The sequence below is a fragment of the Canis aureus genome, chromosome 6, assembly GCF_053574225.1.
Source record: "Canis aureus isolate CA01 chromosome 6, VMU_Caureus_v.1.0, whole genome shotgun sequence".
Lineage (NCBI taxonomy): Eukaryota > Metazoa > Chordata > Mammalia > Carnivora > Canidae > Canis > Canis aureus.
In genome coordinates, this window is record NC_135616.1 from 13,524,643 (window position 1) to 13,551,724 (window position 27,082).

The window sequence follows — 27,082 nt, forward strand, 5'->3', positions numbered from 1 at the left end:
TAGCACTTGCATTTTTGAAAATAAAAAATAGGGATCCCTGGGTGGCCCAGCGGTTTAGTGCCTGCCTTCGGCCCAGGGTGTAATCCTGGAGACCTGGGATTGAGTCCAACATTGGGCTCCCTGCATGGAGCCTGCTTCTCCCTCTGTCTGTGTCTCTGCTTCTCTCTCTCTCTATGTGTCTCTCATGAATAAATAAATAAAATCTTTGGAAAAATTAAAAAAATAAAAAATAAGGCTAGTATGGATGCTAAATCCTATGTTATTCTAGGAAAGAATTGTATCAATGGATACATTAACTTATTAGGGGGAAAAGCTCTTCTTTCTCATTAACGGATGTATTTCTGTTAAAAATTGTATTTTATATGTTTAATGGTCATAGAAATGTATGATATATTTGTGATTTTGATCAATATGTATTCCTTTCCATAACTTGAAAGACTGACTATAAATATATTTCCAATGTAACCTTAAGTGACATAAACTGGCAAATGACTCTCCAATTATTATATTGCACTAAGGTTCAAATTATGAGGTTAAGTGTCACCCAAAGACATCTTGTATTTTCCATAAAATATGTATGGCCTTGCTCTAAGGAAACCCTGTTGTGCCAATTTTATTTTATTTGTATTTATTTATTTTTTTAAAGATTTTATTTATTTATTCATGAAAGACATGAGAGAGAGAGAGAGAGAGAGAGAGGCACAGACACAGGCAGAGGGAGAAGCAGGCTCCATGCAGGGAGCCCGACGCGGGACTCGATTCTGGGACCCGATCCGGGGTCTCCAGGATCACGCCCTGGGCTGAAGGCAGCGCTAAACTGCTGAGCCACCCAGGCTGCCCTGTTGTGCCAATTTTAAAAAACAATGCCTAGAGGAGGCAAATTCATAGGCACAGAAAGGATAATAGTGCTCAAAGGGACAGGGAGAAGAGATAAATGGGAAGTAGTGTTTAATGGGTATAGAGTTTAGTTTGGGGAAGATGTAATCAGCTCTAGAGATGGATGGGAGTGATAGCTGCACAATAATGTGAATTTACTTAATGCTACTGAAGTGTACACTTAAAAATGGTTAAAATAATACAGTTTGTTCTATATATTTTACCACAATAAAAAAAATAGATGCAGAAGTTACAGGTTTTTACTAAACAAAGGAGCGAATTATAGATTTTTTTTTTCAAAATGTCAATTATTGTAAATTCAAAAGCAAATTGAAAGAAGTGTCCTTTGTTAATTAGAAGGTGGCATATTTGTAGTAGAAATGATAGAAAACAGTCACGTTGGTAATTTTATATTTATTTAATATACAAAGAACTACTAACCTACCATAGAATTTAGTAATGTGTACATGTGATTTTCTTAAAAAGGAATTTTACTTTAACTCAATTCCAATAGCTATGAAACTGCCATTCAACATAAGAAAATTAACAGTAGTTCATAATATGTAACTGACATACTTTCCTGCTATTTCATTTATTACATTATCTTATACATTTGGGATTTTCAGATCTCAGAGGTACCCGAAGAGGTAATTCTACTTGGCAGGTATAGGATGCTTCAGGTCTTACCTTTAAAAAAAAAAAGCAGCAAAAACCAAAATATTAATAAATTCTTTATAGACAGTATTTTTTTCTTGTAAAAGTTCAGAATGGGTAATAGAGTAAATGTTCTTGGCTTTTGAAAAAAAAACTACCAAAATGATGGAAACCCATTTTTTTTTAGAAGAAAAAAATGATTTATTCCTTAGGACTAATTCCAGAAATAGAGTTGTTGAGTTGTTGTAACAAAAAGAAGTTTTATGGCTCTTGACATGCATAATCAAATAGTTTTTCAAAAAGCTATTTTCAGGGGCAGCCGGGGTGGCTCAGCGGTTTAGCGCCACCTTCGGCCCAGGGCGTGATCCTGGAGCCCCAGGATCAAGTCCCATGTCAGGCTCCCTGCATGGAGGCTGCTTCTCCCTCTGCCTGTGTCTCTCGTGAATAAATAAATAAAATCTTAAAAAAAAAAAAAAGCTATTTTCAGGGGCACCTGAGTAGCTCAGTGGTTGAGCATCTGCCTTTGGCTGAGGTCGTGATTCCGGGGTCCTGGGATGGAGTTCTGCATTAGACTCCCTAGGAGGAACCTGCTTCTCCCTCTGCCCATGTCTCTGCCTTCTCTGTCTCTCATGAATAAATAAATTATATTTTTAAAAAGCTATTTTCAAAAACGGCAAAAACAGTTTGTGTTCCTGCCAATAACATATAAGAATTCCCCTTTCATCACATTCCTATCATAATTTTTTATATTATTTTTAGATTTTATTGTTTATTCATGATAGACACTGAGAGAGGCAGAGGGAGAAGCAGGCTTCCTGAGGAGAGCCCAATGTGGGACTTGATCCCAGGACCCGGGGATCATGACTTGAGCCAAAGGTGGACTCTCAACCACTGAGCCACCCAGGCGTCCCTGTATTTTTTAAAATTTACATATTTGAGAGGCACACACTGCTATCTTGTCTTCATTTTTATGTCTTTGATTATTAATGAGGTTGAACATATTTTCAGGTATTTTATTTTTTTTAAGTTGGCTCCATCCCCAACAAGGGGCCTAAACTCATGACCCTGAAATCAAGAGTCAGATGCTCTTCCCATTGAGCCAGCCAGGCATCCCTATTTGCTAGGTATTTAAAACTGGTTTTGCTGTCTTTTCCTTTTATGAATCGACTATTCCTATCTACAAGGCATGTCTAACCAGTGACTCTGCTTACCAAGTTTTAAAATGTTTCTTAAAATGCTGCACAGCTTTCTCCAGCATGTAGCTAATGAAGTTAGAAGTCTCAGCACTTTCTTCAAGAGGGATCTTGAGTGTGAAGTTCGGGGAAGACAGAATGCTTAAGTCTATCATCGTTTCGTCTTGTTTGGAAAAATTCCCTTCATGTATGTTTGGAACCATCTAAGAAAAAGGATTACACAGTAAATGGTTACTAAACCCCAGTGCACATTCAGGATTAATTTAATAGCACATTAGTCAGGCTAGGCTAGGCTGTGCTGAGGTAACACAGTAGCCCCAACAACCCAATGGCTTCACACGGCAAACATTTCTTTCTCCCATATATTTCATGTCCATTTCAGGGACTCTGTCCAGCCTCCACCCCTCAGGACCCTGGTTGACAATGGCATGTCATCTCATGCCTGTAGCATGAGGAACACCTGGCTTTCTTTGTGCCCATGGCAGAGACAGAGAGTAGATAAGCACACACAGGCCCTTCATCTAAGTCTAGAAATAACCTTTGTCAGTTTGGTTCACGCGGCCAGAACTTGCCACATGGCATCACTTAACAGCAAGAGGAGCTAGAAAATATGAACGAACAGATGGAATGTTTGGTGAGCACAACTGACACTGTCACAAATATTAATGTGACACACCAAGTTTTATACTGAGTGTTCCTAGGAAATTTACAATTTATGGTTGCATGTGTGGTTTCTGTGAGAACCAACTGTCTGAAAGTCACGGCGGTTACTCTTCATGAATTCTCAAGTACATATACTTCGATTTCAATAACTTAAATGAAACTGTACTGACATGCAAGTTGATGTAACCTTAAGAGAACTATTTTGAAAATGTTTTCGAATAACCCCCTAATCCTAAAAAAAACTAAAACAAAACATTAAGAAGCCAAATAAAAACCGAGAACTTCTTAATTCCAGTTTGTAAAGGAATAGCTAACCTGATTTCCCCCCTTTTCCTTCCGGTGACTATAACCCACATGGAAACTGCATAAATCATTTTTGTCTAGTTTAATAAATAATGATAAAACTAACACCATGTAACTACAACCTGAGGGGCATCACTTTTTTCACCTGCTGGGATTTGTGCATTCCTCTTCGGAACTTGCTGTTCTATGGCTTTGCACTTTCTGTTACATGATAAAGTAAGAGCTGTTTTGAGAAAAATAACATTTACAGGTAGTTTGGCAAAGTGGTTAAGTCCAGCAATTCTGGAGAAGTTCTACTTGGTTTTGAATTACGGTTCTACTGCTTCCTAGCTGTGTGACCTCAGACAAGTTATTTAACTTCTGTGTGCCTCATCTGAAATATGTTCAAAAACAATACCGGTAGGATCATTGAGAGCATTAAAGGATCTGATGTATGGAAAAAAGTCTTAAAACATTGCCTGACACATAGTAAGTGCTCTTTAGTGACAATGATTATTAGAACCATGTATCCTTGAAAACCATAATCTTATTTTATATGGAGATTCTTAGGTAGAGCTGCCTTTGTTATCAATATAAAGGGTTTCAGGTAAGTCTGTTAGCATTACCCAGAGATACTGGAATAGAAGCCAACTGAAGCATAGAATGGAAGATGCTGCTGCTGCTGAAAGCAATGAACTCTTGGCTGTAACTTTTTAAAGATTGAAAGCACTGCTCAAACTTTTCTTCAAATTTTATTCTTCAGGACAAGACCTTTTCCTCATTGGCTGAAAGTCTGTATTTGTGAGAATGATCAATTATACTGAATTATTTTACTCTCCTTGGGTATGATCTATCTAATGAAGTAAATGAATCAGAATCAGCTGAGATGGGAGAGTGGTTGTCAGAACCCTTTGTGATGTTTTGCATCACTACTCAAAAACACACATCTTACATATATGTATTCACACGTATTTACACACACACACACACACAATGGAAATGGAAGTTCCATGATATATGCATACGATTTGTTAAACACAATGCAGTCTAATATTTTCTCTTCTAGTCTGCCCTATTCTGTTTTTGTTTGTTCAATGTGCTGGTTGTGACCCTCTAACCTGTCTTGAGCCACACAACCACAACTTTGCAGTCTGAAAGAGACAGAAATAGTAGGACACAGAATGTTTTAGGTCAGATTCCCTGGAAGCAGAGCCTGAGACTGATGCAAGTGATAGATTAAGGGTGGTTTCAGGTGAAATTTTTTGGGGGAATGAGGCAAGCAACAGACAAGAGGAAAAAGCTAATCTAGAATATGGCTTCAGGTGATCTCTGGCTTGCAGCTGCAGGAAGCTCTTAAGTGGCCCCTTGGGCAATCCTTTGAAGAAGGTTTAGGGGCCGGATGAGCAGTTAGCAGCAGCACCAGTGAAAGCTGGCGAAAGGATCCCTGGGTTAAGGCTCTGACTTTACATGCTGCATAAAATATTGCTTCTTCAGTTTTCTGCCCAGTGATTTTTGTATCCAGCTCTTTTTAGGAACCGGTCAGTAACTAACCTCATCAGGAGTCACTAGCCTGGTGTATTTGTATATTAATGGTATGCGTGTTGTGGGAGTGGGGGTTGGAGCAGTTGGTCAGAAGAGAAATTCAGTCACTGTTTTATTCTATGCCACAGGAGTTAATTGCCTGAATGTAGGAGACACGGTACAAGTGCAATTTAAGATGGCAATATGTTTTGATGTGAATATTAGTATACAAATATGTTTAATTCTCAATGTTGAAAAGCTATTGAGAGCTGTAATTTACAAAGTTCTTGCTCTGGATAAAGAATCTATACTAATTGCTTTACAGTCCTCTGTGTTAAGGTATCTTATTCTTATCTCCATTTTGCAAGTAGAAAAACTGAGACCTAGAAAGGTTCCAGAACATTCCCAAACTTGCTGCGCTGCTAAGTACCAGTGTCAGCATTTGAACTGTTGCTTCACCTGGAAGTCTTCTCACTTAAAAAGTACATTGTCAGATTTCTTCAAGATTACTGGAATCAGTTAAGTGCATCCCTGTAGCTCTAAGCAGAATTGGCCATGTCTGGATTAGAAAATATTTTGCATTTTAAATTGGTTTTCTGTATAGAGTTTCTTGTTTCTAAGGACATGCACTACATTATATCAAGTCAGCCTCAATACAATCATGATGGAAATATGAATATCCTCCCACAGCTTGTTTTCAAATGCAGAGTGCTTAAGAAGTGAATTAACAGAAAAAAAAAATCATAGTATGCACATGTAATCTCCATATCGGTTCTTGGGTCTCTCCCTTACCTTTGTGGAATCAAAGATGTTCTCAGCTCCTGGGGCCTGGTTTGCCAGGTCAGCCACCCAGCCAAATTCCTCTCTCATCTTCTCCATCAGATATGTGGTGTCCTCCAGGTGGTGCTGGGTCATCTGGAGAACCTGGGCATATTGCTGATGGGATATGTTGACCAATTCGAGGGCCTCATCTACTTTTGTGTGTAGTTCAGGTACATCGGGACAGTCTAGCAAAGAAGAAGACAACATGGTAAAGGAAAATGCCCCTGAAATTTGGGGTTGGGTGGTGTGGGTGTAAATCCCAGCCCTTAAACTTTCCATTTCCAGCTTTTGGACCTTGAGTGAATTTTCAATTAGGTAAAACAGGGGTAAATGAAATTACACGGTGAAGTGCCTGCTTCAGGTCAGGCACACCCTGGAGATTTAGCAAATGTTCCTTTTTCTTTTCCTCCTTTCTGTAGTGTTTCTGAAGGGTCATTAGGGCTACTCACTGACATTCTGACCGGGACACATGGGAGATTGTGCTTCTCCGCCACCTTGAAGTTGACTGTGGCAATCTTCAAGGTGATGTGTCTCACTTCTGGAGGAAGCCTATGGAACAGTTCAGGATTTATCCTGTGTCCTTTCCCCTGACGGCAGAACTGGGTTTGCTCCATAGCGTGGAGGCTGCATCACCCTGAGAGGTGCAGGAGGGCCACCAGGCAAGCTGCAGTTGACACAGCACAGAGAAATAGACCCCTGTGCTTACCAGGCACTATGATTCTGCAGCTCTGTGCTATGTTGCACAACAGCCATCTGAACTGAACCAGGATTATAGGAATTTACATAGCTGTGCTGATGAGCAGCGTGATCCTGTGGAAAGATTATCTGAAAGCTATGGAAGTGTCTGTGTGGTAGGGCATTTAGGATCGTAAGGATCACCACAGACTTTAAACCGTGTCTTTTACCGTTTATCAAAAAGCCTTGCCTTTAGGAAAATAGGGGCAGGAGAGGATCCACTAGCCAGAGCTGGGTGACTGCCTCATCTGAGGTCTTACCTTCAGTTTATTGGTTTCTTTTTGATGCTTAAGATTATAACACAGGATTCCCTGGAACCGCATACATTTTCAGAAATCGTTTTGGGATCTTCAGGAGAGGGAGACCCTGGTACTTAGAAGTAGACAAATTTGGGACGCCTGGGTGGCTCAGTCGCTTGAACATTCAACTCTTGGTTTTAGCTCAGGTCAGGATCTCATGGTTTGTGGGATCGAGCCCCACGTCAGGCTTCTTGATTGGTGAGGAGTCTGCTTCAAAGGTTCTCTACCGCTGTCCCTCCCCCTACTCACTTGCTGGCACCTGCTCTCTCTCTTAAAATGAATACATCTTTTAAAAAAGTAAACAAATCTGCAGTAACATACGTTGGAAAGTGATTCAAGATAACATTTTGAGGGGCGCTTTGGTGGCTCAGTCAGTTAAACGTCTCCTTCCGCTCAGATCATGATCCCAAGATCCTAGGATCGGGTCCCACATTGGGTTCCATGCTCAGCAGGGAACCTGCTTCTCTCTCTCCCTCTCTCTCTCTGCCTGCTGTTTTCCTGCTTGTGCTCTCAACCTCTCTCTGCCTGCCTCTTTCTCAAATAAATAAAATCTTTAGGATCTTAGGATTTAGTAGATCTTTAGGATTTTATTTATTTGAGAGAGAGAAAGATTGAATCGTGGGGCGGGGGGGGAGGGGCAGAAGCAGACTCCCCACTGAGCAGGGAGCCCACCACGGGGCTCAATCCCAGAACCCTGGGATCACGACCTGAACCAAAGGCGGATGCTTAAGGGACTGAGCCACCCAGGTGCCCCCAAACAAGCTTTAATTTACAAGCACATGTCAAGCCTGCAGTTTGGTCACATTTGCCACTATCTCATTTACTAAGGACAGACCCATGGCCAAGCCCAAATTCATGACTAGAAAAATAAAAAAAAATATATAAAATATACAATAAAATATCTCTTGATGGAAGAAACCGTAAATTATTGTGGTTATTTTGTTCTAATCTACTATATATATGTCCCCTTCTGCCTATGAGATTTCCCAGTTTATGCCTATTGTTTTTAAGTAATTATTCATATACCCATATCACTTTCAAAAGAGATCTAGTTTGGGCCGCCTGGGTGGCTCAGCGGTTTGGAGCCTGCCTTCAGCCCAGGGCGTGATCCTGGGGACCTGGGATTTGGTCCCACGTCGGGTTCCCTGCGACGAGCCTGCTTCTCCCTCTGCCTGTGTCTCTGCCTCTCTCTGTGTGTCTCTCATGAATAAATAAATAAATAAATAATCTTAAAAAAAGAGATCTAGTTTAATTAATAATTATATGGTCTCATATAACAAAATGGACAGGAGACAGAAGTTCCTTGGTAAAATCCCATATGCCTTCCCCTTATATTAAGAAATGAAATATGACCTAAACAGATGAAGCCCCCAGTGTGGCCCCTCCACATCAAAACCTCTCTCTGTCCTCTCATAAGGAAAACTACTATTTTAAATTTGGGAGTATATATCCATTGCCAGTAATTGATATGGGAAAAGAGGAAAAGAGTCACAGTAGATCTGTTTAAAATCAGGGCCAAAAATGTATGGTAACTAGTGGAAAAACAAAAAGATTTATGACGTCTTGGAAAATAGTTATCAAACGTAAAATTAAGATATAGAAGATCTTATATCTATAATTGTAACAATGTGCTTCATTTTAGAACGAAGAATGAATCAAATGTTGATTGAAGAGGCAAAGCAAAATGTAGAAGAATTAAGTATAAGAGCAAAACATGGAAGCAACTTAAATACACTTAAGGAGAATGGTAAGTTGTGATATGCCTACACAAATAGCAGTGAATTAATGAATTAGAACATGTAGTCAAATGGCTAAATCTCACAAGCTCGACTGTGACAAGCCAAGTTGCCAAAGAATACATAAGCAATAATATTTCTATTGTTAAGAAAAATTATCCAGAATTTGGAAATAAGGCAGAAGAATGACTACATTCTTTTCAAGGTTACAAGACTAAAGACTCTTTGATTCTCTAGGGAGATCATCTTTTGTTGGATTTACTGTTTACTGTTGCTCAGGGCCAGATTCTATGTACTTCTATGTACTTAAATGAACATCTTAAATTGAAAAGCTACAATTGTTTTTTGTCCAGTAGAGATATAAATTATTTTGGTCTAATAGAAAACATCACTGTAAAACTTAGTTTTATTGCTCATTAGAACAGTAACTAGTTTTATATTTAATTTTGCAATCTGACTTCAATGTTCTGACTATAAATACCTCAGTCTCTCCTGTATTCCTTTGTGTGTGTGTTTTTTTTTAAGATTTTATTTATTTATTCATGAGAGACACAGAGAGAGAGAGAGGCAGAGACACAGGCAGAGGTAGAAGCAGGCTCCATGCAGGGAGCCTGACACGGGACTCAATCCCGGGACTCCGGGATCATGCCCTGGGCCAAAGGCAGGTGCTCAACTGCTGAGCCATCCAGGTGTCCCTCCTGTACTCCTTTGAAACAGCTTTAACACTTTGCTGATTCCCTCATTAATAGGATAAATTAATCTTGACATGTGCTCATTTTATATTTGTATGAGTCATAGTTTTAAACTTAAAAATTATACTTTGACAATATAAAATTAAAAACATGTAAAACGTTGCTATGTATGCTGTGTGTGTGTGTTATATACATACATGTGACAATAGGATAAAGAAAAGCAAAAAAATAATAAACACTAATATCAGAATAGCAGTTTCCTTTTTGAGGGCATCAAGAGGATGTGCTCTGGAAGGGACACAAAGGGCTTCTTAATCCAGGTTGTAGGCATGTGGGGTTTTTTTCTTTTATCCTTTATACCATTATACAAAACACATTTTATAATCAGTTTTTAAGGTGTATGGGAGTGCAATAGAGCATTCTTTACTTGATGTTTTATCTATGCAGCAGCCAATTCACATTGCATGTATTCTGTGTTATCCGCTCTGCGTATCTGATGCATTGTCTGAGGTATATTGATTATCTGAGGCAATTGTACTATATTATCTGATTTCTTCCATATTTTTTCCAGTTTTATTGAGCAATAATTGCATATATCACTGTATAAGATTAAAGTATACAGTATGATTTGATTTACATATATTATAAAATAACTATTGGAATAGATTTAGTTAACGTCCATCATGTCATATACATAAAACAAAAAGGAAACAAAATTTCTCCTTGTGATGAGACCTCTCAAGATCTTCTTATCAACTTTCCTATAAATCACACAGCAGTATTAACTACAATCATGTTGTATATTGTTACCTGCCTTTCACCTATTTATCTTATAACTGAAAGCTTGTACCTCTTGACCACTTTCTTCCAATTCCCTCTCCACATCTTCTGTATGATTTTATGACAGGGAGAGATTATTCATCAAAGCTTTCAAATGGATGAAAGGAAGTAAATGATACACAGATGGGATGTTTGAGTGGGACTATTTTTGGAAGTGATTAGTGTATTTGTGCATATTTTTCTGTTATAAAAACTTCTAGGGACATGTGGGTGGCTCAGTCAGTCAAGTGTCTGCCTTCGGCTCAGGTTGTGATCTCAGGGTCCTGGGATCAAGTCTTGCTTCCCACTCCATGAGGAGCCTGCTTCTTCCTCTGTCTCTGCTTCCCTTTCTCCTTCTGTGTCTCATGAATAAATAAAATCTTAAAAAAAAAAAAAAACAACCCAAACAACTTCTGTTTCTGTGTGTAACCTTGTAACTATGACTTAAAAAGCAAAAACTTGAATAATGAAAATCATTAGTATGATAGATTTATTTATTTTTTAAAGATTTTATTTATTTTTTCCTGAGAGACACAGAGAGAAAGAGGTAGAGACACAGGCAGAGGCTCTCTGCAGGAGCCCTATGTGGGACTTGATCCCAGACCTGGATCACGCCCTGAGTCAAAGGCAGATGCTCAATAGCTGAGCCATCCAGGTGTCCCCATAGATACTTTAATCTGCAAAACACCTGTATACATAGATATATTATTCCCATTCTCCATGTGATGAAACAGAGGTGCAGAGTCACTTAATTAGCAATGCAAGAGAAATAAGGTCCAGTTTATATTCAACCTTCTTGGTTTTTAGCTTCTCCTTCCTTCAGGGCTTTACTGAGTTAAGAAGCAGAAGCATAGGAATCAAAATTATCGTTTGGCTTTTTAAGAAAATATGTGAGGGGGCAGCCCTGGCAGGTGGGAGGAGTGACTTTAGTTAGGGGTAGGGAGAAGAGATGAGGAGAGGGAGGGAGGACAGAGAAGGGCCAGAGGAGAGAAGGATTTCTCACCACTCTTGGTCAGGTCTGGTGGGGAAAGGCTATGTGGTTTCTGAGGAGGAGCCACTTTACATATTTAATTACTAATTAACTCACCAACTGGAAAGAGTTAATGCCACTTAAAGGAAAAAAAGCTCACTTGGCTAACAATTTGCTTATACAATAGGAAGACTGCTTCCATGGTGGGCTTTCTTTCTCCTTGCAGTGAGAAGGAAGGAGTACCCTAATTTGCTCCTACTTCTTTTTTGCACACGTGAGTGTTTCTTGGTCTTTAACCATAAAAAACTTCACAGGAACAATGAGGGAATTTTAAATTAGAGAAAAGGCAAGTTGACCTTTGGAATAATAAAAGTTTACATACCTACACTGAGCACCCCAGATGGGAATAAGCTGGCAAAAAAGTGCTCTAAGGAAAGTAAATGAACCCATGATGCTTGTAAAAGTGCAATTTTGACCTCTGACCAGAATGCTATTGAGACACTGGAAAATAATAATTATTTACCTTCCCACAGGTAATCCTGACATTTTTGGCATCTGGCATGAAACTGGAAACATTCTGACAAATTCTGGCCAAATTCTCCATACGGTCCTCTGTGCTGCACAGGCAATGTCTTTGAACTCAGGCTTCCATGGTTAGAATCTGCAGGTAACATAGTGTTTACACATTAATCTCATTAGAGTTCTGCATTTTAAAGGTGCGGACGTGATGTCATTTATTTTTCTTTTGAAAGTTCTTTCAAAATCTTTCTGTATTCAGCCATAGGCGGGCATATTGTTGCAGCCATTTGCTAGGACAATTTGATAACTATTAAACATTGCATATATTCTTTGATCCAACAATCACATTTTGGATCACATATATATATTATATATTAAATTATATATTATATTTAAATATATTTAAATATATATAAAGATTTTATTTATTTATTCATGAGAGACACAGAAAGAGAGAGAGGCAGAGACACAGGCAGAGGGAGAAGCAGGCCCCATGCAGGGAGCCCCATGTGGGACTCGGATGCCGGAACCCGCTATTGTTATTTCTGATGTCAGTGGATTAACCTGTAGATAATAGGGAACTTTTCTCTTTCAATTTCTATTTAAAACATTTTCTTATAATTGTTTTAATTTTTTAAAGCTATAATTGGGAAGTATATTGGAGTTTCAAAGTACTGGGAACGTCTGTTTCTAAGCTGTTCCTTTTGCATTACATATATATGATGTTATGAATGATGGGTCAAAGATTTAGGAAAATATCTAAAGTTGATCAACTTTTGAGAAAACTTTTTCCTTTTTCTGGAGGAATTAATAATTTATATGAAAATGATGATGTGAAAAAAAATCTAACATAAAATTGACCGTTCTCAACTGTTTCACATTAGGAAACATTTACTATTAATTTACAACCTGATGATTTTCTCTTATATTAAATCATCAACATTTTAAAATGAAACGTGTCATTTTGAGATGAATTGTGAAGTCTGTTAGTTAAAAACCTGAAGCATTGGCTAGATCATGTGGTGTGTAAGGCAACCATCTCTTTTTGTTGAATAGAAAGTCTTTTCCTCCCACCTGGCTTTCTGAACTGTCCCCTGTAGAATTGGTAGCGTCCCTTGTCACCCCCACAGAACCCCTGTGAGGAGTTCTGCTGTAGAGCTTGCCTCTGCTTTATGTACTGTTTGCTTTCTTGTCTTCTCTGTTAGATTCCCCTCACTGAGGGAAGGGATTTGCTCTTGTCACTTGAATCATGCCATTCTTTCGTAACTTCTTTTGTCATTTCACTTATAATATGGTGATATAATTGTCCAATAATCTGTTTTCCTTTTTCTGGACTGAGCTCCTAAAAGTCAGGGGCTGTGTGATATTCATTATCTTATTCCCAGCATCTACATTAATATCTGGTATATAGATAAGGGATGGCAAATTACAGATCAATATGACACCAATTCTTTCTCCTGTGCCATGGCATCATGGTAGTAACCCATCACAGAGCCTCCAGCCCTTCTAGGCAGCTCCTTCTGGTGCCATCCCTCCTATCAATCATCTACTCTCCTCCGTCTCCCCACTCCACTTAAAGGGGAAATTAAAGTCAGCAAATGTTCTCTAAAGTAGGATTAGAACTCATATCTCCCAGCATCTGGCACTGCATTAAGCTACTACACCACACAGTTTTATTGAACACAATCTTATCTATCCTATCCAGTCGTTTATAAGGCACGTGAGGCAGCTGCAAGAGCTATTTTATTGTTTTTCAACAGATTCAGGAACTGAGGTTTAGGAAGATCAAAGTAGGAAAGAAATTCTCCCATATGAAGTCTAAAATGAAACCACACTCAAATAAAAATATTAAAAAACAAAATATTTCAGACTTTTTTTTTTCTAAGTAGGCTCCACACCCTTTGTGGGGCTCAACATGGGACTTGAACTCACACCTCTGAGATCAAGACCTGAGCTGAGATCAAGAGTTGGGCACTTAAGCAATGAACTACCCAGACACCCTAATGTTTCAGATTTTTTAATGGTGCCTCTTTTCTTTTAATGATACTCATTATTCAATTTTAGGTGTTTTTCTAATTTTAGTTCTTAGCACAATCATGACAACTAAAGCCCATCCACGAATGTTGTCAGATACACAGCGCTCGCTTGGTCAGTGTTGGCCATTGTAGCTGACAAGAAGCTTGTATTAGTTTCTTGTTGCCATTGCAACAGATTACCACAAATTTTAATGGCTTGAAACAATGCAAATGATCTGGTTCTGGAAGTCAGAAGTCTGAAATGGGTCTCACTGGCCTAAAATCAAGGTCAGCAGGGATTTTTTTTTTCTTTTTCTTTTTCTGGGGGGCTCTAAGGGAGAATCCATTTCCTTGCCTTTCCAATTTCAACTATAGTCCTTGGCTCCTGACCCCCTTCCTCTACCCAGAAAGGGCGAGTACTTTTCATGTTACCATCTCCATAGATTCTGTTCTGCCTCCCTCTTCTACTTTTGAGATCCCTTGTGGCCACATGGATAATTCAGAATAATCTCCCCATATTAAGGTCAACTGACAAGCAACCTCAACGCCATCTACAATCTTACTTTCCCCTCCCTGTGTAACACAACAGAGTCACAGGTCCTGAGGATTAGGGTGTAGATGCTTTTGGGCAGCTATTATTCTGTCTACCCAGGGGCAAAGCTCAAAATATCTTCTCATTAGGCAGATTTTCCAGGAGGATTAGGTTTATTGCTCACCTACCACCTGTCCAGAAAAGTGATGGAACTCACTTGCAAATGCCCTGTAACCCCTGCCTGACTATTCTTGATAAATAAGCCACATGTGCTCATCTGAGAAGAAAATGTCTCACCTGTTGAGCTAGCTGTGCACTGTCTGCTTAGGGGAGGGACAGCAGAGGAAGGAGGGTATAAGAGTGTAACACACAAGGTGGAAGTTGTGCAGAGGGCCAGCTGGGGCTGGTGCTGGGGTGTGAGAATGGGGAGGGAGCTTGGGCAGAGGTTGTGGAAACCTACATTCTTAGTCGGTGGGGTGGGAGGGAGTTGCAGTGATTAGGAAGTTATTTAGATTTCAAAGTCAATGAATCACTATATACTCCTGTGCACATTTGAATGTAAAAACCCACGTGTGAGGTTGTATACAGTGTGAAAGACGGGGGGAGGGCACTATTTTGTTCCAATGAACACATTCTGAATATTATCCCCAAACACTTGACATCTATTTAAAAATTCAGGCAAAAATTATTTAATATCACCCCAGCATTGATATATTTCGTCTACTGCATTGATGCTTTTCCTGAAGATTGATGAATTTGGAACCTCAGAATAGAATACCAGAAAAAACACTTGACTTACAAGAAAAGTCCTCCAGACCCTGAAATAGAACCCAAAAATGATTCCAGGAATGATGGCCGTTCCCTGCTCATGGAACAATGGGACGGGAAGGATGTCAGCCGTTGTGTTTTGGCTTCAGCTTCTGGTACCGTGAGGTAGGCCCCTTCTACATAGAGACCAGTGATGCAATGTCATGGTAATTTTGAGAATTTGATTCAGATGTTGCCAATTATACTGCTGATATAATTGGAAAATATCTAGAAGGAGCCCATTTCTTTCTACATACAAAAAGCTGTGCATAAATAATATATACAACTTAGAGAATGTGGAGAGAAGGATAAGCCTATGAAACCATCACCACAATCTATGCCATAAACCTATCCATCACTTCCAAAAATGTTCTCCTGCCTTCTTATTTATCATTATTATCATTGTCATTATTAAGAATGTTTAACATAAGATCTACCCTCTTGGGAAATTTTTAAGTATACAGTATAGTATTTTTAACAATAGGCACTAGTCCAGCAAAGTCCAGCAAAGTTGGACTTCAAAGTTTTGGACTTATTCATCTTGAATAACAGAAGCGTATGTATCTCTGACCAACCTCTCCCCATTTACCCCTCTACTCAGCTCCCAGCAACCCCATTCTGCACTCTGCTTCCATGACTTGGACTAGTTTAGATTCCTCATATAAGTAGTACCATAGAGTCTTTGTCCTTCTGTGTGTGGATTTCTTTAGTAGAATGCCCTCCAGGCTCATCCATGTTGTTACAAACCGCAGGATTTCTAGGAGCCCACATCATTTTTCATGTCAGAGAGGAGTGTTCTTTCACATGGGCTTGTGGTCTGTAAGATTAAGTCTCAGGAAATGTAGATCCTACCTTAGCCCACGCAGCAACTCTCATTTCTGAGATGCTGTGTTCCAGCCACTCTACAGAAGGCCAAGGAAGGTATCTCCATTGTTTGCAACATGGAATATCTTGGGGCATGTTTGGTATTGGTAGAAGGGAATTCTTATCCTTTACAAACATTCTGATTTCTGTAGTTGAGTTTGTCTGTGAACATCTTCTGTGGTTTTGTGCATAAATGTTACAATTTTAGGGATTATGGCAGTGATGCGGTGGGGGGTGGGTGGGTGGGTTGGCTGTGGAGGACACTAAACGTGACCTGGTTAATACATGATACTCGGCTCCTACCCACACTGGGAGTTGAGGAGTCAAGACTGATTTTAAGGAAATCCTGTGGTGTTCAAGCAGAATAGAGCTGAGCATACCTACAAGAGTTTTAATAAAGGAGGCAACCAGTTTTTTCAACTTCTCACGCATTTTGTTTCTCAGCTTTGAAAATTTGCTTTAAACAGAGAGAACTGCCCCACAGGGCTCTTGACAGTGATGGAGGAGGGATGGTGTTTGGGTGACTTCAAAGTTTTCTCTAAGAGGCTCTGCAACTTTGATTATCCATAAGTTGTCACTCTTAGAAACATTGTACAATGACTTAGAAATGTCTACTATTTCTAAAGGTAAACAAAGCTTGACCTTAGTATTCACATCTAAGTAAAGATCATCTTTTAATACTTGCCATTGTCTTGTTTTGGTAAATCCTCTATTGCATTCAGCGTCTTGGTGATTGTTGTGCTGATACTGTGATAAATAGAGAGACTGAAGTTATAAAACAGCTGGAAGAAGCTGGGAATATCCCAACTTTGCACAGGATCTGCTTTTTTCCTTGGCTGTTTAGATAAAGCTGGAAGAAAGTTAGGCTGCATTAAGTCTGTATCTGACATGAAATATGATTGAAAAGTCTGGTCAAATTCTTGCTGCATCTGTTTGAAGACATTAAGACTTCTGTTAAAGAGAAATCTCACATCCACAGTCAGCTGGTTGAACACATTCTCTATTTGAGCTACTTGTGCATCCTCCTCAATGAACTTTTCACCGACAGGGAGATCTTTTTCATTATCCTCATCAAAAGGAAACAGGTATTGATATATATTCCTGAAAAACTGTTCGACCTGTAGGGTAGAGGATAAAAATGGAATAAGAAATTCATTTTCTTTCTGGACCATTTCTTTTTTTTAAAAAAAAAATCAATTTTATTATATTATTTTTAAATGGAAGGGTAATTGACATGGATAATTTCTTATTGTAAATTTTAAAGTCAACTTAACAGTGGTCGTTGTAAATCAAAAACAATTCTGGGCAAGCTAGGAAAAGGTGACTCATTTTAAGATAATTTATTAACATTTTTGTACCTTTAACTTTGATCTGAAATTCTTCCTTGTTTTTACATGCCTACCAAATACCTAAAAAGGCCATATTTTTAATATTGTTGACAAGCCACAGCCTGATGTACAGGCAGTAGTTGACATGCCATGGTCTAAAGGTATGGTACTGTGTAGGTTGCCCCAAAACTGTGAAGAAAGCTCTTGTCTTTCACCTCTGTCTTAGGGCTTAGGTTCTTTGTGTTGTGTTTTGTTTTGTTTTGTTTTGTTTGTTTGTTTGTTTTTGGTTTGTTTCATTCAGTGGAACATCGTTAGTGCCTTTATGGTCTCCTCTTTCTTGTCTCATAAATTAGTCCATGGAAAGGAAAAGGTAAACACATTCACATTGAATTATAGATGCCTGATAGAGTTAAATAGGTTACTTAGGGATGATTACATATTAGTAGTGATCAACACCGTCCTTGGCTATAGTCAAAGAAATGAAGCTGTGACTGCAGAATTTTACACTCCATGGGAGAGTATTTTTCAGCAATCATACCGTGCTGTACATCTATATGGTACCTAAGTTTGTGCAAGAACACAGCTGCCCTTCTATGGTAATGATGTGGCCACGTTGAATGTTATGGAGCATACCAACTATCAAACATCACAGATGTAGCATCCCAGTGCTATTCAAAGAATTCTCCAAGAATTCTTAGATTACTCGTGCCTTCCTCAAAAAGTAATCTGGGTAGTTTGTCTGCCCTTCTCTCTGCCAGCTTTTATTTACCAGAATCGATGCATAAAAACAAACTTTAAAGTCCCAAGAAATTTTTATAAAGTCACACAACTGGCAGAGACAGGAATGGTTTCCAAATCTCCTGACTTCTAGTCAGTGCTCATTCACTGGATTCTGGTATTTTGGAGAGTGACAGTGGCTATAAAAATAGAACAGATGCAATTAACAGTGGAGGCAAATTAACTTGGCAAGTGAATTGTCCTAGGGGTTGCTCCCTCTTTAATTGGGTATGGCACTGCCAAGCCAGGAACATACTCTAATTAGATCATGCTCTGATATGGAGAGGGAAATTTCACTGGATTTCATATTCAGCTCATGTCTTGAAGGGACGAGAAATTCAGGCCAATACAATAGGAGCCTTTTATGGGGCAGAGCTCATCCTATTCAGGTCACCACCCTCTGCGATTCCCTCTGCCCAGATGGTAGCCAAAGGGAACAAAAAAGAAAACATGCCAGTCCTATTAGACATGCACAGATATGGCTAAAGAGGACATGAATGTGTACACATGTGTGTGTTGCCGTAAGAGGGCAAACCTATCAAAGGAGAGATTCAGGAATCATAGAATTTCTCCAAATCTTTGGCCTCCAGGGAAAAAATTAAAGCAGGTTAAAATCAGAGACTATAATACTATTATTCAGAATGCAACTCAGCATTTATTAGATACCTACAATGCTTCATTGAAGACAGATAACTTATGGTTCCTGCCCTCAAAGAGCTTACAATCTAGTGGGAACATATTCATAAGTAACAAATAAGAGGCAGAAAGATTCAGAGTCTTTCTAAGAGAGATACATATAGTATCATTAAAGGGAGAGACAAACACCAAATGGCTGTTTTATCTTATAAATTGAATGCACAGAGGTGGTTCATACATAAGCAAGCATGAATGTAAGATTCTAGATTCCAAAAGGCCAATATCCGGTCAGGCATCTCTATTCTAAATAATGAAATAAATTAATTTTTAAAAATTAAGTTGGCCTAAGTACCTTAAGAATTCTGAAACCTTGAGCTCTGTTTTTCCCTTACCGTATTTTTCATAGAGGACCAACTAGGTTGGCAGGTTGTGTGAAATCTCATGCAGTTACTCTCCAGGCAGGACTTGCATTCATCCCAGGAATCTGTCAAAGACACCTGGCATAGACTTTCTTCTTCTTCCAGATGTTCCTGAACTTCATTCATGAGTTTCAGGGCTTCCTAATTAAAAAATAGACACAAACACTCTATTCTGTTGCTTAATTCTGTGTATAGAATCACCGTAGCTGATTTCACCCTTTAGAAAATATGCATATTCTGATGTACTCCTTCATTCTTTCTTCTGGCCCCTAGCTGCTGACAGATCTACTTGAATCAACCTTTCTGTTTAAGAAAACGGCACTGATCGATCCCTACTCAAAACTGCAGGGGATCCCTGGGTGGCTCAGTGGTTTGGCGCCTGCCTTCGGCCCAGGCTGTGATCCTGGAGTCCCAGGATTGAGTCCCACGTCGGGCTCCCTGAATGGAGCCTGCTTCTCCCTCTGCCTGTGTCTCTGCTTTTCTCTATATGTATCTCTCATGAATAAATAAATAAAATCTTAAAAAAAAAACCCTGCAAATCTTACCCATCTATTCATTTGTCCATTCAACAAATTTATTTATTTATTGGGTACTTGTTATGGGATGGACATTACACTAGATGTGGGTGAACCATGACATGGTCCCCACTCTGGAGGACAACAATAATTTACTTGTTTACTTGCCTTTCACATCTAGTTCTTGGAAGATGTGGAGAGTAGGCTTTAAGGCTTATAAAGCTTAGAAATTTATTTCCTTTATTTATGCTGCCTTTAATTTTTGTATGTGCTTAAACATTGCAAGGAAGTGCAATTCTTGTTTCGAATCATATCTGCCTAGCAAATTACACTCTAATTGCAGAAATGCTGTGTTGGCAGTGAGGTTGAAGATGGGGGCGGGGGTGGAGGGTGGGGGGGGAGGTTCTTCTCATCTGTATTCCAAGTACTCCCTCTCCTGGTGATTTGCTGTAATGTCCAGGTTCCACTCCGGGGTGATGATGAGACAGCTGGCCCTGAGAACCTCAACTCTACTCCAGGACCTTCCCTCAAGACCAGCACCCCTGCCTAAACCCCTGGCCTCCTTGCAAGTGTGGACTTTTAAAGACTGGCTCCCTCTAAGCTGGAGACCTAGTGCAGGGGAATGATGGTGTATAACAGATTCCTCCATAAAATAGTCTCAAGCTAACAGTGACTCCCTTAGGTGAAAAATCACATGAGGGAGCAAAATTTCTGTACTTAAAACTGATTTAGTGTGCATTTTTACCTAATGGAAGAGAAAAAGAAATCACCCTTCCCTGGCATATTAAGCCCAAAGAACCACTTGGCCACTGAGAATCTTTTGAGGATTTTCTTACCTCCTTGGTCATTGCAGAACGATTTTGGGTTCCTACATCTTCTCAAGAAAGTTACCCTACCACAGCAGGAAACAATACTTCCCACACTTCCTCAGTCAGTCCTCATTTTAAATATCCTGTTCATTGTGACCATAAACTGAAACCCCAATATTTCCAATTCCAAACTACACTAGCTGTGTACCTTTGGGCAAATTACTTAACATTTCTGAGCCTCAGTATCTTCCTTAGCAAATAGGAATAGCAATAGGCTTTACTACTTAAGGATTTGTATTGAGATAAGCAAGCAAGGCACCTAGTGTTTGATTATCTGATTTCTTTCCAATCACCTCCAAGAGCACAGCAAAAACCAATTACTAAATCACATGTTAGAAGCTTCGGTAATGAAATGTCATGGAGGAAGATCTCTGGTTTAGGAAAGCCCTGCCCATTCCTTCCGTTTCTCCTAAATGTCCCGCCCACTGATTATTCCTGTAGTTTACAGTTTATCAAAGTCCCATATAAACTTGGTGTGAGGGTCAAATCACTTTAAGCCACCCTGGAGTTTCCTACTTCTGATTCGTTTCAGAGACTCTCACTAAATATTACTAGGGAGGGGCTGCAGAGGAGTCCCTAATGACACTGGCTCACCTGAGGCCATAGGTGGTGCTCTGTAGTCGGGAGACAGGGGCACCAGTCTCATATTTGCTAAGTCATAATTTGTCCTCAGTTTAATTTTAGGGAGGCTCAGAGTTAAACAAGTTTTTCCTTTTTTTTTTTAAGTTTTTCCATTTTTAAATGGACTTTTTGAGTGTCCAGACCTTAAGAGTATGTCAGTGAATTTTTATATATTAAGAAGGTTTTTTTAAAAAGATTTTATTTATTTATTCATGAGACACACAGAGAGAGGCAGAGACATTGGCAGAGGGAGAAGCAGGCTCCCTCTGGAGAGCCCGATGTGGGACCCGCTCCCAGGACCCTGGGACCTGAGCTGAAGGCAGATGGATGCTCTACCACTGAGCCACCTGGGAGTCCCAATAAGAAAGTTTTTAAGAAAAAAAATTCTAACTAGTTCTTGGGATTCCTGGGGCCAGAACTGAAATCGGCATTTGCTTGCTTGACCCACCCCTAACTAGAGCATTCTTTTCATAGTTTTACACCCTTGGCTTGTAGGGGGGCTGGGGAAGGAGAGAAAAACAGTCATTAGGTCCCAGAGACACAGCACTGCCAGCCGACTTAGTCCCCAGTCATTCATTACAGTGCCGGGTTAGCTCGGTCACCAACATCATGAGCCTCAGTTTCCTTAGCTGTAAAGTGACATTAATGGTTTACACAGATGTTGGAAGGATTTTGTGTAATATTGGGTTTTATAAAGGGCCCGTAAATGATATCTAGCATCATTATTCCCAGGGGCCAGCTCACAAGCCTACCAGGGAGGAATCCAGCTGGGGGGAGGGCTTCCACATTTTCCTCAGAAGGAGCTATTTTTGGTTTCCTTAAATCTTTTGCTTGTCCTGCCCAAAGGGAGGAGGGCTTGCAGCTGTTAGGTGGTCTTTCCTTGCTAGGAACCCCATGTGACAAGGCTGGTAGGTGTGGACACAATATTAACCAGTTTGGTGACAGGCTCATGGATAGCTTTGGGGGGGTCAGCCTGTCACAGCCCTGCTCCAGAGCCTTGAGGGATGGCCAGAGGCCACTGTGCTCAGAAATAAAGAATTCCAGCAGCTGTCTGTGCTGTGGGGGCCCTCAATGTATACATATCTATAGGTATAGGTGTAGGAGGAAATATTAAAACTTCTATTTTTATGTTTTAATTTAAAAATTGGGGACGCCTGGGTGGCTCAGCGGTTGGGCATCTGCCTTTGGTTCCGGGTGTGATCCTGGGGTTCTGGGGTCGGGTCCCGCATCAGGCTTCCTGCATGGAGCCTGCTTCTCCCTCTGCCTGTGTCCCTGCCTCTCTGTCTCTCTGTGTCTTCATGAATAAATAAAATCTTAAAAAAAAAATTGATGGTGGGGGAGGAAAAGCGGGGAGTTGTTCAATGGGTATAGAGTTTCAGTTTTGCCAGATGGAAGGAATTCTGGAGTGGTTGCACAGCGTTGTGTGTGTGTCTTAGCAACTATTGAATTATAATACATAAAAATGGTTACGATTATATGTTATGTGTGATTTAGCACATTTACACCTTCCTAAAAATAGAATTTAAAAGTAATTTTCTCTCAATGTTAAAATCTAAAGTGTTTTCCAAATTATTTTTGCTCAGTTTTGATTTCTTCTTTGATTTAAGGGTAAAGCTGGAAAATAATTTTTAAAAAATAATTGAATTGTTTTGAATGTTATGTTCATTGTTAATGGTATTAAACTAGGAGCCATGTAATGTTCATAATTTAGAAACATATTAAACTTCATACTGTAACATATGAACACTTTTTTTTTTTTTTTTAAGATTTTATTTATTTATTCATGATAGTCACAGAGAGAGAGAGAGAGGCAGAGACACAGGCAGAGGGAGAAGCAGGCTCCATGCACCGGGAGCCCGATGTGGGACTCGATCCCGGGTCTCCAGGATCGCGCCCTGGGCCAAAGGCAGGCGCCAAACCGCTGCGCCACCCAGGGATCCCACATATGAACACTTTTTAACATCCTCTTATGGACATTTGGATGTGTAATCGACCCTTGAAAACATGGGTTTGAATGCATGAGTCCATTTACATGTGGATTTTTAAAATAAATACAGGGCAGTACTGTAAGTGTATTTTCTCTTCTTTATGATATTCTTAATATTTTTTCTTTATTGTGGGAATATAGTATATATTACATATAACATACAAAATATGTATTATTTGACTATATTATTGATAAGGCTTCTGTCAATAAGACTCATAGTAATTCCGTCTTGGGTGAGTCAAAAGTTATATGCAGATTTTTGACTGGAGGTCAGCATGCCTTACCCCTGCATTGTCGAGAGTCAACCTGTATTATACTTCCCATTGGTATGGTAGACAGTTTGAACTGCAGCTATCAAAGGCATTTGAATAAAGAAATTGATTAGGCTGATGTACTATTTTCTACACACTGGTGCTGTCTTGTGGTACTTATGTCAGACCACTGCATGTTGCCAACTGGTCAGGAGGACACTGGGAAAGTGGGGTACTCCACGATCCAGGAGCATGGTTCCCTCTCTCTTTATTCCCTTGGAGCTGATTGCTAGTTAAGAGGAAGCAGGTAAATGATCATTTTATTATCTAGTTTTTAACTAACACTCAGATTTAAAAATATGAATAATTTAGGGTCACGTGAACAAGAAGCAAAAGGCAGAGCTTATACTTCTTCATGATAAGCTCTTTCTTTATTGGTCACATGACAAAGTCCAACCATGATCTAATCAGATCTGGTAATTGGCTAAAAAATTTCAAAATACTATCCAGAAGATTATTTGAAATATGGACTTAATATCCACCCTGGCTAGTGCTGAATCTCACCCCAAATGTATTTTATGCCTTGAGATATTAATGGTAGCAATTCATGTGTCTAATTTATAAATAAATTAATGTGCCTAGATTTAGGAGAGAACGCTAATAATAATTTTAATAATAGGGATGGGAGATCAAAAACCTTAGAGACTACAGATCTAGCCAAAAACTGCTGGAACAGTTTTGAGTTAATATCTGAAGTCAGAAGGGACTAAGGATAAAGTCTTTTTAAGAAAGTAGCACTTTCCCAATAGAGACAAATCCTCCAAATTCCTGGATTTGGAGTTCTTTGCAAAGGTCTACTCTGCTAGGACTGTGTTCTTGGAAGAAATTTGAAATTTCCTTCAAACTTTTCTTCCACTAAGAGTTGCTATCCCCCCCCCCCACCAAAAAAAAAGAGTTGCTGTCCAGAAAATCCATTATTAGGGGAAAGAAGTAATTTATCAATTGCACTAAGAAATACAGTATTTATGACCTAGCTGTATTTAAGAACAGGTGTTATTCTCAATTACTGTACCTGCTTTTCTTCTTTGCATTTCTTCAGGGTTTTCATCAGATTGGTATGTTCCTCCTCTCTTCTTTCCATCATGATTTTCATCTGCTTCATACCAATCAAAGCTTTCTTCACCTCTTCATCTACATCTATGTCTCCAGCCTCAGAAAAACCTGAAAGATATGTTGCAGTTTTTTCCTTTGAGATTTGATCAGATTATAATGTATCAGAATTACAGTGAGTTCACCAATTTTTCATGTCTCCTAAATACTTTACTGTTCTTTTTCAGCATCAAACCCTGAAACCAGATCACAATGAATTGGCTGTTGGCTGCCACATGGACACAGCTGCCACATAGATAATACCTTCTATTCCTCGCTTCTGAGCTCCTAGACAAGTCAGAGTTCATTTAACCTCATTCTTGTCCCTTTCCTCAGGGCCTGTTTCCATTTATCCATTTTTTCTCTCTCACTTAAAACTCAAGTGTTTATATTAGAAAAAATTCAAATTTTCTTCACAGACAATTTATATTAAATGCCCAACTGGGAACCTCAAACACAGTGAACAATTTCCCTTTCTTTCAGCTTCAATTGCCTTCCCAGGAGGCATCAAACCTAGAAAGTAAAAAAAAAAAAAAAAAAAACCTAGAAAGTATCTCACATAATGCAAGATTCTTTAATAACCTACCAGAAATCTCTTATGCACCTTTTTTTTAAAATAAATTTTTTAAAAATATTTTATTTATTTATTTGACAGAGAGAGCGAGCGAGAGCGAGCTCAAGCAGCAGAAGCAGCAAGCAGAGGGAGAGGAAGAAGCAGGGGCTCCCTGTAGAGCAGAGAGCATGATGCAGGGCTAGATCTCAGGACCATGGGATCTTGACCTGAGCCAAAGGCAGGTCTGAGCTGCCCAGGCGCCCCTTTTATATACCTCTAATAAACTGGTAGTGGATGTGAAATTCATTGTCATTCTCTCTTTGCAATAGTCAATGTGGCTTCCAAAGGACCTTATTCTTGCTACCGAATTTAATTATAGACAACCATAAAGCAACATTTTAACAAATTTATTTTTCTAAGCCTTCAGTCCCAAAAGCATTTATTATCAAGCAGAGGTCACAAGTTAATGAGCATAGACTGACCAGATTTGATGTCATTATAACCCGTTCTTTCACTATCGCAAGAATAACTGCACAGATTACTTTAATTGTTTAAATTTTTCAAATGCTAGAAAAGAATGTCACTGTTAATTAAAACTGTGCTGAGAGGACACCAAACATCTGGATGATACCAAGAAATGCAGTGCAAAAGTTGGCAAGTTTTATCTATGCGATAGCAAACATCTGGATATGTGAACGTTCTCAGATACTCGACTGGAATTTTCTGTTTTTATTCCAGATGTTTGGCGTCATGTCTATTTGGTTTAAGTGCCTAGAGAACATCTTACCGTGAAACTAGAAGGCCGTAATGAATATGGTTATCTCTCTGCTGTAAATCACTGTAAATGCCAGCAGGACATGCAAACATACAAGCAGGACACCGTGCAGAAGATAAAGAAACCAAACGTACCCTTCAGGTTTCCATGCATATCAGTTTTGTCCTTCCAAGTAGGTGCACAGTGACAATCTTTCAGCCATAGCAGATACACAGTAAACACCAAGAGTGATGGCTTCATGTTCCTGCTGTTACTGCAAAAGAAAAATAAACCTGTACCAAATGCCTTCCATTAGGTTAGTTTTTGCCAGCATCAATTGAAAACACATGGTGATCCAAAGCATTTTTCTGTCAATTTTTCTTTATGACTTTAGACAAGTTATGCTAATATGCCTGAGACATAAGGAGATTTGGAATATAAATTTTAAAAAAGAGAATCCAAGTCCCTATTTTGTTTACATTCTTTATGACAGTTAAATGAGGTCATCATCTGAAGTATTTGAACTTTAAGACAACGAATAGTATAGATCACAGCCCCAAAGAATCCGTACTTCATTTTATGTTCTGGTCAGCAGTAAACATCCTGAAGCACGAATTAGTTAAAATATGTCAGAGGGATTCTTTTTCTCCAAAATTCTGAATGTTCAAGTAAGTTTTTACCTAGGTAGTTCATTACTTATTTTTTTATGAAAGCAAAAACACCCTCACAGATTTTTCCCATGTCTTTATAAAACCCGTCAAGATATATGAATAGTGAACAATTGAATTTTTTCTTCTCAGAAAATGAATTTACTTTTAAATTTGATTTGATATACTTTTGTTATAAACATTCCAAATATAAATATGTGCTTTAATAAAGTTAAATACATAAAATAAGTTAGATTATCTTAACTCCTCCCAAAGGGATCTGCTTTATGTATGTTTGTTATTTTGGAAAAAAAATTCATTATTTAATCAAAATTTGGGTCTTTTTAATATAATAAAATAACACCAGTACTAGTAGTTACATAATCTACATCTATCATTTGAACTAACTCTTCTCTGTTAAGATCTTATCTATAAAATGAAACTTTTTAACGAAATATATTTACCACTAATTTTGCAGTATCTCCCCAGTGATGTTACCACCAGCTTCTGAAAGGACCTTCACTTTTCTCTGATTTAATTTTCATCTGTGTCAGGGATTTAGCCTTCTTTTAATTTG

At 39.0% G+C, this 27,082-nt stretch overlaps 1 protein-coding gene and 1 long non-coding RNA gene across 3 annotated transcripts; one reads left to right on the forward strand and one right to left on the reverse strand.

Moving 5' to 3' along the window:
- Positions 1-1,201: 1,201 nt before the first annotated feature.
- CLUL1 (clusterin like 1) lies at positions 1,202-27,082 on the reverse strand. 2 transcript variants are annotated; one of them, XM_077900201.1, is made up of 8 exons: positions 26,014-27,081; positions 24,475-24,623; positions 19,133-19,300; positions 16,685-17,117; positions 11,786-11,923; positions 5,982-6,196; positions 2,742-2,926; positions 1,202-1,563 (listed from the first exon to the last, which is right to left on the reverse strand). In XM_077900201.1, exons 1-8 carry the CDS (start codon positions 26,117-26,119, stop codon positions 1,560-1,562), a joined length of 1,398 nt encoding a protein of 465 aa, XP_077756327.1. In that variant the 5' UTR covers positions 26,120-27,081; the 3' UTR covers positions 1,202-1,559. The 2 variants fall into 2 exon arrangements, with proteins under 2 accessions (XP_077756327.1, XP_077756329.1); XM_077900203.1 differs by lacking the exon at positions 1,202-1,563 and having other exon boundaries at positions 2,738-2,926; positions 26,014-27,082.
- On the forward strand, positions 8,686-19,691 carry LOC144315531 (uncharacterized). Its single transcript, XR_013381246.1, has 3 exons — positions 8,686-8,792; positions 11,796-11,929; positions 19,433-19,691. It is a non-coding gene; the product is annotated as an uncharacterized LOC144315531 (long non-coding RNA).

Bases quoted from the DNA above. Each gene is read 5' to 3' on its own strand.
- CLUL1 (XM_077900201.1), bottom strand. From the start codon at position 26,119: ATGAAGCCATCACTCTTGGTGTTTACTGTGTATCTGCTATGGCTGAAA. The intron at 24,624-26,013 runs GTACGTTTGGTT...CATATCTTTCAG, and splicing joins TATGCATGGAAACCTGAAGG to GTTTTTCTGAGGCTGGAGAC. The intron at 6,197-11,785 runs GTAAATAATTAT...CTTCTTTGCTAG, and splicing joins TCAGGATTACCTGTGGGAAG to ACTGTCCCGATGTACCTGAA.